At 46.5% G+C, this 14,990-nt stretch overlaps 1 protein-coding gene across 1 annotated transcript; it reads right to left on the bottom strand.

The window, feature by feature from the left end:
• Positions 1 to 818: 818 nt before the first annotated feature.
• On the bottom strand, positions 819 to 14,504 carry Ecrg4 (ECRG4 augurin precursor). Its single transcript, XM_057751809.1, has 4 exons — positions 14,204 to 14,504; positions 7,054 to 7,101; positions 5,600 to 5,757; positions 819 to 1,139 (listed from the first exon to the last, which is right to left on the bottom strand). Exons 1-4 carry the CDS (start codon positions 14,280 to 14,282, stop codon positions 978 to 980), a joined length of 447 nt encoding a protein of 148 aa, XP_057607792.1. The 5' UTR covers positions 14,283 to 14,504; the 3' UTR covers positions 819 to 977.
• Positions 14,505 to 14,990: the final 486 nt, after the last annotated feature.

The following is a 14,990-nucleotide window of genomic DNA, read 5'->3' as shown; positions in this document are numbered from 1 at the left end:
AACATTTCATCCTGAAGGCGAGACTCTCTGCTAAGTAGAGCTAACTTACTACCTAGATCTTGAGAGTCAGAGTCTTCCACCGATGATATGTGAAAATGGCATATCATTTTTAGGAAAAGAGTAACCTATTTTCATTAGGATATCAGAGAGTGTTGTGATAAACCAAAATATGACTGACAAGCCTCTTCCCATGCTGTCTGTCCTTGCCCGCCCATCTCCTATTGGTCTTTGGGTGTGGCACAGGCTGGACCACTTGGCTCCCATCACCAGCCTCCACCTCCATCCCTCTCTTTCCACCTTCTTCCATCCTCATCCCAACACCACTTCTTTCTTCACTTGGGTTGTTTACATTCAGTGGGAAAATCTTTCCTTGTTGATTTAGGCACATAAAAAAAAAGTAGGTGAGCATGATTCTGAGATCTGCAAAACTTCAGGTTGGTTCACTTCCCTGCACGTTTGTTTTTTTTTTTTTTAAAAAAAAAAAAAAAGCCCTGCTCTGGCCTGCAGTCTGGAAGAGAGAAAACCCCCACTTCCTGTCCAGTGACAGGGTTCTCCAAATTGTATCCAAAACTAAAAGTCATAGCCAACTAGATTTTCCTGTTGAATCAATATTTCGCATTTATCTCAGACTGCATTTTAACAAACAGAAACCCCCTGGCTTTCACTCCTGCTCTGCCTGAATACTGACAGGATTCCTGGAGGGAACTAGAGAGGCCCTCAGCTGACATGCCAACTTCAAACACAGAGGCAATTTGAATTGTCAGGGCTCAATTTTCTCCCAAGCGAATTCTGATACTTATCTTTTTTAAAAAATGCTTTTATTTCTATTTTTAAATGATACACATTGTTACGAGCATGCACGAAATGCAAAAGGCATGTCTATTCCTCCTTCCTTTAGCCCTTGGTGTTCACACAGTGTGGGTGGAGAAGGCCTCCTGAAGCAAGGCACAGGCTCTGAGGCACCTCAGCAAGGGACGCTAATAGTCGTCATAGTTGACGCTGGCCCCATGTCTGAAGCTTTCTGGGCTGCGGGGACCGATGGCTGCATCTTCATCATAGTGACGCTGATAGTAATCACCATAGTAGTCATGTCCATTTTGATTTCTGTTCATCCAATAGTTGACATCATCTTCAAATTTCTGGAAAAAAAGAGAGTGATGAAGAAGGGATTTAAAGACACACACTCCCCTAAAAGCACATGAAAATCACAGCTCTTCTCTAAGTGGCTTTTCTTCAGTGATTGAAAACCAGTGTTACGACAACTGCTTGTATAACATTTTGTTCATGGGTTAATCCAGCCTTAGGATGCCAGGTGCATGATTAATAAAAACTCAGAGAGAGAAATTGGGGTCAACCGGAGAATTCGAAAAGCAAAACAGCCAGCCACTGGCTCTTACCTTGATCTCAGTCTGAAATGGTGGCCCTGCCACCAAGAATCTCGAAATGAGTCTGAGACTGAGAGCTGTTTCCTGCTGTTTTATATTCCTCTCTAGTTTTGAGATTAAAGGCGTGCACCACTTGGATTAAAGGCATGCACTACTCGGTTTCTCTGGCAACTAGTGTGGCTACTGGGATTAAAGGTGTGTGTTACCACTGCCTGGTCTGTAAGGCTGACCAGTGGGGCTGTTTTACTCTCTGATCTTCAGGCAAGCTTTATTTATTAAAATACAAATGAAATGCCACTACAGATACCAGCATGAGCACCCCGCACAAAGGAATCTACGCCCATGCTTTTGACAATCTCCTCCATGCCAGTCTTATCACACCCTACCTCGGAGCATTTCTCTCTTTATAAGGTAAATAAAATGTGTGTCTGCCTTACGCAGTAACTGCTTGGCTGGCCCTGAGGCACCATCCACATTACCGTGGCAGGTGCCTTCCTATCCTCCTGGCCTGTTCCTAGACTTGCCATCATAGGAATTCAATCTACTGTTGGCATCTTCCAGCTCTGGGGGAGGGCATCTGGGACGCCCCAGGTGGTGTGCACACCTGTGTTCTTGGTTTGTGTGTGCACCAGCACGAGTGTGCACTGTGTAAGGTTGTGAAGTGGACTGTGGGTGTCAGGCCTTGTTGCAGCACCGAAGAAGGCCCAAAGCAAGATTAAAGAGTCCTGGCTCACAAGAAACCTGCAGTCTATTGGAGAGAATTATAAAAGGCGACAGCTCCTGTTGATAAAAATGAAAAGGGAAAGGGAAGGAACCAGCAATTAATAAGGCCTCCTCCAGTGGCTGCTCGTTGCTGTGAACCGCTTTTTCACAGGGGAGAAGAATGTTTCTGAAGTGTTAGTGAAAGTGCAAGACGAATTGTGATGACAAGTTGCACATGTTGATTTCGTGTGAGGATGAGGCCCTGGGGACGTAACCAAGGCAGATTAGGAATGGGAGCAGGCTGAGCAGCCTGGGCCGCAGGCCGTGACTGGGAGACCCTGCACCAGAACACCTCTGAGGCTGGGGGAAAAAAGGCAGATTTGCTGGTGCCTTGCCAGCCTCCAGGACTGAATTTTCTAGTGACTGGGTCTCAGGAATCTGTTTTCATTTTCCTGGAATGGCCAGAGAACCCTAAACAAGGAGCAACTCTGAATTGCACTGTTTTTCGTCTTTGTGTTAGGATAATATGAAGGAGGGTGGCGTGCATTCGGTGGGAACCACTGTGGATTCTGGGTTTGGATCCTAGGGTGGCGTGCATTCGGTGGGAACCACTGTGGATTCTGGGTTTGGATCCTAGGGTGGCGTGCATTCGGTGGGAACCACTGTGGATTCTGGGTTTGGATCCTAGGGTGGCGTGCATTCGGTGGGAACCACTGTGGATTCTGGGTTTGGATCCTAGGGTGGCGTGCATTCGGTGGGAACCACTGTGGATTCTGGGTTTGGATCCTAGGGTGGCGTGCATTCGGTGGGAACCACTGTGGATTCTGGGTTTGGATCCTAGGGTGGCGTGCATTCGGTGGGAACCACTGTGGATTCTGGGTTTGGATCCTAGGATGGCGTGCATTCGGTGGGAACCACTGTGGATTCTGGGTTTGGATCCTTTCTCTGGCCAGGCCAGGGCTGTGTGGGATAAGCCTCTCGGGGATGCTGATGTGAATCGGGGCTCCCATGTGGCCTCTGATGATGTGTCTCATCTAGGAGGGTGGTAAAGTAGATGTGCTGGGGACATTTTAGTTTGTAGTGACTCCAGTTTACCCTAGGCTGAGGGCCATCTCTCCTAAGACCCTTGTGAGGCTGGGAACACTAGGCTAGGCCATGTACAAGGACGCTGGGACCAAATGGCCACCCACTTTGGATAACTGGTAGACCCCTCCTGTGTACCCCTCACCCTGGGCCACTGATTCTGATTCCTCATCTGTTTGATGCCCAAGACCCTCATCTTCAGAGCCACCCCAAAACCTCCACCTCAGAGAGGAGGAGGCAGGCATTTTTGCCTCCCTGTATATTTAGCCTAGTTTTTTTTTTCATAATGCTACATTATTTGGGTCAGAATAAAATAATCTTACTGCCTGAGTTTTCTCATTTAATAAAGTTTGAGATTCTGGCTTCAAATATGTATTTCAAATCTGCTTTAAAAATTTTTATGAGTATAAAAAATAAGACAGGTTCAGATTTGACCATTCAAGTTTGAATATGAGCCAGGGCAAAGATAAAGCAGGATGGTGCCTTCCAATGCCAAAGATCACCGCTTGTGGCATCTGAGCATAGTTTCTTGTGGTCTTTTTCTGCAAAGTTAATTACTATCGCCTTCCTCAATCCTCATCTTTTATTGGTTTTGTTGTCAAACTTTATGTTTTAGTCTTTTACCCATATTAAAAAATGTTTTAATGGTGATAATCAAAGAGATAAAACCATTTAAAGGTATGATATTTTTATCTACCAAATAAAAAAATATATGCACTTAAATATTCCAAACACAAGATGCTGCCAATGAATCTAGAGCATGGGTACTCCCCCTTAGGACTTTGACTATCAGAAGAACCAGTAACTCCACCAGGCAGAACATGAACCTTAAAAAGGAGCAACTGACACATAGCAATGTCCCTTGAGTTGGGGAAATTGTTAAACAAAGATATTTGTTTAAGTACTTTGCGTCACACCTGACACAGAGTTTGGCTTAAGTAGGTAGCTACTTGCACAGCAAAAGAAGACTTGTTTTTGAGTAGCAAAAGTACGTTTAGGGACTGACAGCTGCGTGCAGAAGCTGGGAAGGGAAGGGAAGGGATAAGACAGCTCATGCTTCACTCTGTAGTGCATTGGAAAGGAAGCATTTCTACCCAGCGCGGGATGTGGAAGACCCTCTGTGAGCCAAATGTCTATTTAAGAAAACACACTCAGCTACCAGATTGCTAATGCTCCCTGGGAGGCAGGCTAAGCGGTCCACCCTGTACTCCTCAACTACTCTGTGGACAGTCTCCAGCGAGTAGAATCTCGAGTACCTGTCCTGCTGCCTCTTATCTGTGCCTGTAGCCCAGATGACAATATGTGACTTTCAACAGTCCCCTCTGTTCACTTATCAACACTGCCCACTGGTACTGCCCTACCCACCCGAGCTGCAAACTCCCTTGGGCTTTACTCGTAAGTGCATTGATGAAATTGCCCCTGAACATCTGTAAGAACCACCTCTCTTCAAAGGTCATTTCAAGTCTCTTTTCATGACCTTCCTGAGTCCATAGACCCATCTTGTTGCGTCAGCCATTTCTGCGCAAACATGACCATGTTTAAGTGAGCTGTTTTGGTGATGCCCAGGTGAAACTGGACAGGAGGGCTGGAGGCATTTCCAGGAAAATAGATTCAGCAGGAATCTGGGATGCAGTTATTCAGCCCACAGAGTCCCTGGATTCCTCCTCATGACTGGCTTAGCATGCAGCACAGAGTGGGCTCAGACAGTCGGGATAAAAGCACTGTGGTTTGGCTATGTTTTGTGCGTTCCTAGGCTTGGTCCCCAGTGTGACAGTGTTGGAGAGCTGGGATCTTTAAGAGATGAGGCCCTGATGCAAAGAAATTAGGTTGTGAGATTTTTACCTTTTGAAAGGACTAACCCTGTGGCTTCTCAGAGTGGGTAAGCTCTCCCCAAAACTGGCAATTGTAAAATCAAGCCAGTGGGTGTCTTGGTCCTCACCTATAACATCAGTATTTGGGAGTTCAAGGTCGGCCTTGGCTACATAGTGAGGTTGAGGCCAGAGTAGGCTATATGAGACTCTGTCTCGATAGATAGATGATAGATAGATAGATAGATAGATAGATAGATAGATAGATAGATAGATGATAGATAGATAGACAGATAGACAGATGCAGACAAATGAGGAAAGAAAATGTATACTTCCTTCTTGCTTTATCTTAACACATACTCCTGCTATCGTGACACTATTTGCCATGATGTTCTCACTAAAGTCTCTACGGTGACTTTCTATTCTTAGTCCTTCAGAGCCAAAAGCTGAAAATGAACTCTTGAAAGTTCCCTGCCTCGGGTGTTTTGATAGCGCAACAGTCAACAGAGGGAAATAAGACTCACAGTTTAACCTCCTAGGCCCTCTTTCCCAGGTCAGGCCTCTGTCCCCAACAGCCTGCCCTGTGGTGTCCAAGGTCCCTCAGCAGGAAAGTCTACCTACCGCCTCATCAAAGCCCATGTACAGGAACTGCTGGTACCACTGCTGCACCTCCGGCCGGGTGCGGTCCCACAGCTGTCGCTTGGCGCGCTTCAGGCCACCCAGGAATTCCTTTGCGGTGTGCTCGGTCACAGCCACGTTAATCTTGGCTGGAGTAGGTTCTGAAAAGATCAGTTCCCAAAACACAGACAATGATTTCTTTTTGAGAACAATATTCACTTTACTATTAAATTTTTTTCCTGCTGTGTTTTTAAAGATTTTTTTTTTAAGAAATTTATGCATATGGGTGTTTTGTCTGCGTGTGTGCCTGTGCCCCCATGTGCATGCAGTGCCAGCAAAGGCCATAAGAGGGTGTGTCAGACCCCCTGGACTAGAGTTAGAGACAGCCGTGAACCACCACGTGGGTGGCGGGAATTAAACCCTGACCCTCTAAACCAGCAATCAGTGTTCTTAACTACTGAGCATTTCTCCAGCCCCAGGCTATTATTAGACTTCTGACACGGTGTAACAATTCCTGTGTTTTGAATTGACACAAAGTATTGTACATATTTATGCTATACATATGCAAGGATCAAACGGGATTAATTGGCATTTCCCTCCCCTTAAATGTTTATCATTTCTTCCTGCTGTGCAGCTTTAAACTCTTTTCTAGTTCATAAAATGTGCACTGGGTTGCTCTGATCGGCAGCCACCCTGCTGTGAGAAGGCTCTGGTAGAACTTACTCCCCTGTGCCTGCTTGTTAGCCAACATCCCCACTCCACTCCCTCCTCAGGCTCCACTGGAAGCTACGAGGGAGAAGCAGAAGTGATTAACAATCACACGGGAAACCTGGCTCATATTTCCGGATCTCTGTGACACCCAGTTTTAGAGAAGGAGATGAAGACAATGTTCACTAGACAGCACCATGAATCTGTTTGATAACTGCTAACCGTGGACTGAAAGCCCACATTGTGTGACTTCCAGAATGTTCTACTTCTATGTCTCTTTGTTGCTGTCTACATAAGTTGGGAACTGTTTTGTTTTGTTTTGTTTTTTCAGCAGAAGTTAGCAATAGAAAAGATCCCCCATTGGGAATGCCTTTTCCTATAGCTTCCTGCATAGGCAGAGTACCAGCAATGCATTCTGTAACTACTCCACCAGGTAGGGCTAGTGTCCGCAGCTCAGATTGTTGCACTAGTCTAAAAGGACTGACATTTGATTAACACCGTCCCACTCTTTCTGAGTCCCCACTGGCAGCTCTCAGAAACACAGTTGCCAAACATCTATCGGCAGTAATATTTATCAAGCAGAATGCCACGCCACATACACACAGAATAAGTCTTCCAGAACTGCAAGCCTTTAAAAGAGCAAACACTTTCTGATCTTCCAAGCAGGAGACCTCCAGCCCCAGGCTACTGTCCACTGCTAGTCCACTCCTTGCAGTGAACACACCCCTTACCCACTAAGGCTGACTTACCTTCTCGCTTCTGCAGCATCTGCTTGAGTTTGTTTCCACGTACGCCACCTACGTAAACAAACCAGAAAGCAGTTTCAGAGCCCATCATTCCTGGGATTTGGACTTTGTTGAGTGCGAAACTCAGAGTTGGATGTAACCACCGTGGACCCCTGCACTGACTTGGTAGATCTGTATAAAAGTATCTAATCGGTTTTTGGATACTTGCCACACGAGGAAAACAATGCATGGTGTCTGGGGTTCATCCTGATGGCAGTGACCACAGACGGCAAGCGCATTACTGCATGAGCTGCTACTTTGGAAGACAACTTTGTAATCTTAGTCCTGATGCCTTACTGCAAGGGCAGCTGCTTATCATATGCATCTCCCAGCAAACATTATATTCATGGTATAATAGGTCCTACAGTGCCCTTGAATTCATAATACCCTGGGAATAACCACTTGAGAATTTTGGAGGTAAACTTATTTGAATGCAAGGTCTTTGTGGTGGTTTGAAGACAAATAGCCCCCATAGGCCTATTAGGAGGTGTGATCGTGTTAGAGTAGGTGTGGCCTTTTTGGAGGAAGTGCTATTGGGAGCCTTAAAGGTCCAGCCTCTAAGGCTTCCCCTCAGGATTCAAAAGGAAGATTTCACAATAAGTGAGAGGAACTTCCTGGAGCCTATGCAGTGCACATACAGCTGACAGATTCATAAAGTCAAACCTACAAACGGACAAGAGGTACCCCATTTTGCAGAGCTGCGGGAACACTTGTCTTTTGGAAAAGTCGCTGTTATATCTGTGGAAACCTTGTGAAGCCATGATGCTCCCTTCAAAATGGGATTCATTCCCCCAACACCTCAGTTGTGTAATTTCTCCTGCACAGGCAACAGAGTGACCTTGCTTCAATTCCCCCACACCATCAGGCCTTAGAGCGATAATATTCATTCTTTGTTCTAACAGTCAAATTCACATAAAGTCAATCCCACAAAATGACCTGTTATAACAGACCACATAGAAATGTCTAAAGAAGACAGGTACTGAGCAGGAAGGTAGTATGCCCCACCTTTGCTAACAAACAAATCTGGGCGTCCCCAAAGCTGAAGAGACTGGATGAGGAGAATGGGTGAATCCAGGATTCAGGGACATTTAGTCACCTTATTTAATGGTGTGGAATGTCAGGGATTTCCCTTTGGATGCTGGCTCTTTCCTGACTGGTGTCACCTATTCCTGTTCCAGAGCGCCGCTTTGTCAGGTCCTACCTGCCCTTTTTTGTGATTTTGCTATGCATATTATCATTGTCTTCACCTATGGAATTTCCCAACTATGTCTATAAAAACCAAAAACCTCTTGGAGATCACCCCTTATTCTTCTCCACGCCCCTTCACTTTACCCTCACATGAAAAATAAAGCAGAGGTTGCAGGGGTAATGTAGTTGAGTTAATTTTTACCCTCAGATCCTCGCTTGCCATAGACATCCAATTGGATATCTGGGAATATCTGAAATGGAACGCTTTTGCCTGGACCCTAAATGCTGACCAAATGCCTGTCAATAAAGATAACTTCAGGAAGGCAGATCCCTGCATTTACATAGGAGAGAGGAACAAATGCCTGGCAGGGGAAACTGTTTTCACATGTAACTAGGGGAATGTAATCAGTAAACCCCCAAAGCACAGGAAAGATAGTAACCAGTAAATGATCTAACAGGTCTGAACTGTGGAAATTAATTCCCAAGTTTGTAACAGAAGGGGAGTCAGCTACAGTGAAAATCTATAGCAAAAAAAAAAAAAAAAAAAAAAAAAAACAGTCACTTTATTCACAAGGCAATTATTCCAATATGCCTTGCATCTTGGTTTAAACATTCAACAAAGTCTTCGGCTCTGATGAGTCGCCTCATGAAAAGATGGTTGAGTAATTGCTGTAAAATATTACGACTTGTAGCAAGGGTGGGCTTTGAGGTCTCAGACGTTCAAACCAGGCCCAGTGTGTCCCTCTCTTACTGCTGTCTGCCAATCTGAATATAAAAAAAAAAAATCATCAGCTTCTTCTCCAACACCATGTCTGCCTGCACACTGCCATGTTTCCCACCATGATGACAATGGACTAAACCTCTGAACTGTAAGCCAACCCCAGTTAAATATTTTCCTGTATAAGAGTCGCTATGGTCATGGTGTCTCTTCACAGCAATAGAGACCCTAATTAAGACAGGTGCGGTTTGTTAAGGATCTTAAAATGGTTTCCCACTGGACTCAACTTGGGCTCTACATTCCAAGATGCGGATGCATACAGCTGGGAAGCCCCACGAGACAAACTCAGGCAGAGATGAGGCTTATATGGCAAGCTGAGGAACATGCCATGCTTGCGTCTTAAAAATAGCTTCGCGGCTTTGCAACTTTCTCTGATTGTCCTCCATTCAGGCTTTATCGGAGGACAGGGCATTGGCTCTTAAATATACTCAGCTGTAAAAGAGTAAAATTAATCTGCCTGGTAAGTTGGTAGGAAATAGCATGTTTATCCTGAAAGAACACACCCTCCGTTCACCGAGCTGGTCCCTAAAAGTTGCACACAGACTGGGTCTCATGAAGGGTAGACCCAAAACCCCTGTAGAAAACACCCCCAGCATCCTAAGCAGGAAACAGAGCATCTACAGGGGTCTGGAACTGCCATGGGGACTCATGATGGAGCAAGGCATATCAGGGTAGTGGTGCTGTCTTCCCAGCAGGGTTCTTAACCCCTCCATCCAGGGTTTCCTGGAAAAGGATGAACTTGTGCTTGCGTCGGCAAAAGTGCCCCAAACAAGAATAAGAACTTGCTCTGAGTGTACACCCACGAGTGATAAACTAGGTCATATAATAATTCTATTTCTAGTTTTCCATGAAACTTGCACACTGATTTCCAGAGTGGCTGGACCAGTGTACACTCCCACCAGCAGTGAAGAAAGGCTCCTGCTTCTTTTCATCCTGCCAAGCTTGTGTTGTTGTTGGTTCTCTTGATGATGGTCATTCTTGGTAGGGTGAGATGGAGTTACTTCAGTTTTAATTGGTAGCCCCCTTGTGGGTAAGGACGTTGAGCACTTTCTTTTTAAAATGCACTGAGATACTTACACACTGGTGCTTATTGCTACGTGACTCACAACAGCTAAGAAACGGAACCAGCCTAGATGTCCACTCACAAAGAAATGGATAGGGAAACTGGCACAGAGATATGATGGAGTTTTATGTAACCATAAAGAAAATTAAATCGAGTCATTTTCAGAAAAATGGATAAAACTGGAGACCATTATGTTAAGTGAGATAAGCCAGGCTGGGTGTTCTGGTTCGGTTCCTTTTGCATTTATCAAATGCTATGTCCAAAAGAAACTCAGGGAGGAAAGGGTTTATTTGGCTTACACTTGTAGGTCACAGTTCATCACCCAGGGAAATCAGTGCAGACACTCAGGGAAAGAAACTGAAGACAGGAACCATGGAGGAACACTGTTTGCTGACTCTCTCTGGCTTGCTCACTCAGTCTCAGGCTCAGTGAGCTTTCTTATATAGCCCAGAGCCACCTGCTCAGGAAACACCACTGCTTGCGATGGACTGGACCTTCTTATGCTGATTAATAATCAAGATAATACATCACAGACGTGACCACGGAACAAGCTAAAAAAGACAGTTGAGACTCTTTTCAGTGATTCTAGACTGTGCCACCCTGACAGTTACTGTTAACCAGGAAACTGAAAGGACCAACACCACACTCTTTCTCATGCACATCCCAGATTTTCATTTACATGCGTGTGGTTTTATGCATGCATGTATACAGATTGGGTGTAAGTCATACAACTAGAAAGGCAATGATGAGAGGAAAAGAAGAAAATGTAAAAGATGAAAGGGTGTTTGTCTCAGTGACTTTACTCTTGATGTGACATAATACCATGACCATGGCAACTTAGAGAAGAAATCATTTCGCGGAGCTTGCAGTTGCAGAGAGTGAGCCTGTGACCACCATGGCAGGGAGCGTGGCAACAGGCAGGAAGGCATGGCACTGGAGCAGTAGCTGAGAGCTCACATCTGATGCCCAAGCGAGAGGCAGAGAGAGAAACAGAGCTAACCGGGAATAGCATGGGCTTTTGAAACCTCAAAGCCCACCCTCAGTGGTACACCTCCTCTAACAAGGCCACACCTCCTAATCCTCCCCCAAATAGTTCTCCAACTGGAGAGCAGGCAGTCAAATATACGAGCCTATGGGTGCCATCCTCATTCAAACCCCCACAGCAATAGAAGCGGTATCTTGTGATATCAAAGCAGGAAGGGGAAAAGCAGGGAAAGAGGACCAAAGTATGGAAGAAATGGACAGAATGAAACCCATTACTCTATATAATTTTAAAACCAAGAAAGGAAAAGAAAATGAAGAATGCCAATTTTGGGTTCTGAGTGCAGCTCAGCGAACACTCATTCAGCACGACGAGGCTTAGGATCAATCCTCAGCGTGGTAAAACAACTAGAAATCTGTTCTGTGCTTGTCAATAACACATTACTAAGGCCGGAAAAAGACTTTTTCAGTAAGAACTCTTGCATAAATGATTTACTGTGTTATCGAGCAGAAAAAAAGTCAGTATTCAAATCCAAGAGTCAGCATCTTGGAGTTCATGGGCAGCATCTATCCAGAAAGAACTGTCCCATAGCTGCTTTGTCACTGTTCTAACCAGGCTACTTCTCTGCTGTTGGAGAAGGTCCCTGGGAGCCCAGAGAGAGGAAACCCTAGACTTCCGGCCTGTGGCTTGAGAAGTTCATTCTCAGCCATGTTTTCAGTGTACCACCACCGGCTCTAACCCTCTGTGAATGTGAGCTCTGGATGCTTTGTTTTCTAAGCTGTCTTGCTCATGCATCACATCAATAGAAAAGCAACTAGGATAGCAAACAGCAGTACTTCCAAGATGGAGCGCCTGTACCCCAGAGATTCCCCATTAAGAATCACTTGAGGACTCTGAACGTAACACAGCACAGCTGAGAACTGGCTGGGCTGTTGGAGAGACGATGATTCGAACAGAAAAGGCAAGACCGATGCTCAATGCTGCACTTCCCTCCCAACCTGAAAAGTCAATGAAGAAATCTATGTCGTTATTTGCCAAGGCGGATAGGTGCGTTCTTGGCTCTGCTATTGGCATTCATGAATAGCTCAACATTTATCAGTCTCTAACAAGTCACAGGGCAGCACACAGAGAATTAAGCGCCGCCCTCCATCTGTTTGCCTTCGGTAGAAGGGCTTCACAATTAATGAATGAAATGTGGCCGAGTGCTGAAAGAGACACGAAGTTTGGGCTGATACGGCAAGCCTGCAATTTCTGGCGTGAGTCATCTCTGCTTCAGGAACGAAAGCTCCACCACGGCGGATCTCAGCTGTGCGAACTAAAAGGCTTGGAGAGGTCCCATGCCATGAATTATGAATGCTGTGGTTCTTCCAAGCCCTGTACCCTCAGCTATATATTAGTACATATAATTGGACAGCACACTGACTCAGCTTGAGGGAAGGAGTAAGGAACAAAAGGAGAGCGGCGTATCCTTTACTACAACATCCCCAGCTGTCGTTTCCAGGCTCTGATGAAAAGCAGGACACATGTATCAAATCTGGCTCCCCGGAATTAGAACGCACAAGGAACTGGGCGCACTCAGAGCCTTGCGATGTCCCACTCTAAAGGTGAAAGTCTTAACAAGACCAAGAGGGGGCGTTCTCTTCATGAAAAGTGCTCGGATACCGTAAAGAGTCCTGTTTGGAGGCTGGAGCTGGAGAGATGGCTCCTCTGTTAAGAGCACTGACTGCTCTTCTACAGGACCCCAGTTTGATTTGCACATTTTCATGGCAGCTTACAACCTTCCGGCACTCCAGTACCAGGGGTTACAGCACCTCCTTCTGGCCTCTGCAGGCACTGCCAGCGTGAGGTGCACAGACATACATGCAGTGCCGGCAAAACACCCATACATATAAAATAAAGGGTGTGTGTGTCATCTTTGAGATTCAATGTATTTTCATCTTTCGTTGTAAAAAGTTCACATTTCAGCTCAACGATTCTGATGCTGTAACGGATTCCATCACTCACTTCTTGGTATTAACTCTGTATAAAATGAGTGCTGAAAACGAAAGGCCCATGAGCACAAGGCTAGCTCACATGAGCGTAGTGCGGACGTTTGCAACAGTAATCCTTTACCTAGAACAAGCTTCCCTTTATTTTCGTGGTCCCTCCCGCCGTGTCCTACCTCCCCTCGCTCTGGAGTTTGGTTTACCATGCCTGCTCTGAGAAAGCAAATATGAAGCGACAGAGAAATCAAGAGTGTCTTCTTTTACATTTGGCAATGCCCAACGATGTTCCTTCGTACTGGGACAAACACCAATCTAAGGCGCTGGGCAAATGATTTAGAGTCTTCCAGCTCCTGTTCTCCTGGCAGTAAATCTAGAGTCACGCTGCTGCCTCCCGGAGTAGTAAGCCCCAAAGGTGCTCCTACGCACGGGGCGCCGGCCGGAGGAGGCAGGAGGAAGAAGGTCACTTGTGACCGCCAATGGGTCACACAAAAAGATACCTTTCCAGGTTCAGAAGGTGGAGTCTGGAGTTCTGGGTAGAGAAGCCTGAACATCCATCAAAGCGATTCCTTTTGGGTGTGCTGCGAATGCGCTTTTAATGGAAACAGAACTGGGAGGAGATTTTAGACGGTTCAGCTAATTCAGCTAAATGTAGTGGAAGAGGTTAAGCATTACTCAACTTTAAAGGCTGGCGCCTGCCCTGTCTAAATCATCAGGCCCCAGCTGCTTTGCACCGTGGAATACCATCAGCTCTGCTGCCTGGAAGGGACTTGGGGAGAGAGAGCAGCTTGTTCTGCCTGCCTACACCAACCACTTCAAGCCTCCACCATCCCCGAGTTAGCATTTCTTGTAGGTCCTTTGGACCCCTATTCCATTTACCCAGGGCTGCTCCTTAGTCTACAATTGCTCCCTTCGAATTTGATACCCTCACTGCCTGCCCAAGGGCACCTCTTGGGTCTCATGCCGAGTGCAAAATCCTAGACCCGTTTCCTCTGTCTTCTCGGTCCAGTCCAGGCTAAGAGAGGGATCAAACGCAGGCCAGCAGTACCCCATCTCCTTTCCCACTTCCAATCTCCTTCCCCAGCCCCCGCAGCACTCTCTGCCAAACATCTGCCACTCACCTGGACCCAGGCACAGCAGAAGGAGCAGCCCCAGCCCGGCCAGGACCAGGACCGAAGGCCGCACAGACGAGAAGGCCATGGCGCCAGGATGCGGCAGAGTGGCTGGGGGAGGACTGGAGCCGGAGACCCGAGCTCAGCGAAGCAGGCGCGGAGTCGAGAGCTCCTGGTGTCTTTACCGGGGGCGGGACCCACGGGGTGGGCAACAAGCCAGCAGGCTGCCGGCCAACCCGCAGTTCAATGCCACCGAGGCACACTGTCCTGCAGGTCTGCGGCGAAACGCTGGGAGCAGAAAACCGCGTGACCAAAGGGGTGAGGGCAAGCCAGATGCCACGCACAGACCAACAAGGAATGCTGGCTCCCCATCCCCGCTGCAGAAGCTGTTCCTCTCAGGCAGCATAACCCTCCCTTAGCATCCCAGGCCCTTGGCTCCAGGCTCAAGCCTTGCCTTATAAAGTAGGCTTTGGAATGTCCTTAATTCCTGAGCTGCAGTTAAAGTTGGCTCCTGTAAAGCCTCATTTTATGCTATTTTGAAAAACTCTGGGTTCTGAGCTCCAGACCAGGAAAACCTCTCAACTAAAGCCGCTCCAGTGTAGAAGCCTTCGGGAGACTAATGTTTTTGCAAAGCTGTTAGCAAAGTTCACATGTCCCTTGTGCATGCTCTCATCTTGGGACATTTGAGCTATTGGAAAAGGAGACAGAGGACACTCATGGTCTCAGCAGCAGGCTTGGTCATCAAAAGAGGCCACAAAAGAGTGTGCTCAACAAAAGTGAAGACCAGCTGGAGGTG

The sequence above is a fragment of the Chionomys nivalis genome, chromosome 19, assembly GCF_950005125.1.
Source record: "Chionomys nivalis chromosome 19, mChiNiv1.1, whole genome shotgun sequence".
Lineage (NCBI taxonomy): Eukaryota > Metazoa > Chordata > Mammalia > Rodentia > Cricetidae > Chionomys > Chionomys nivalis.
The sequence above is the reverse complement of the archived record's forward strand: the minus strand, read 5'-3'. Positions and strand labels throughout refer to the sequence as shown.

Coding starts and splice junctions, on each gene's coding strand:
- Ecrg4 (XM_057751809.1), bottom strand. CDS start 14,282: ATGGCCTTCTCGTCTGTGCGGCCTTCGGTCCTGGTCCTGGCCGGGCTG. Junction 7,102..14,203: donor TCTGCTGTGCCTGGGTCCAG/GTGAGTGGCAGA, acceptor TTGTTTACGTAG/GTGGCGTACGTGGAAACAAA. Junction 1,140..5,599: donor ACATGGGCTTTGATGAGGCG/GTAGGTAGACTT, acceptor CTTTTTTTCCAG/AAATTTGAAGATGATGTCAA.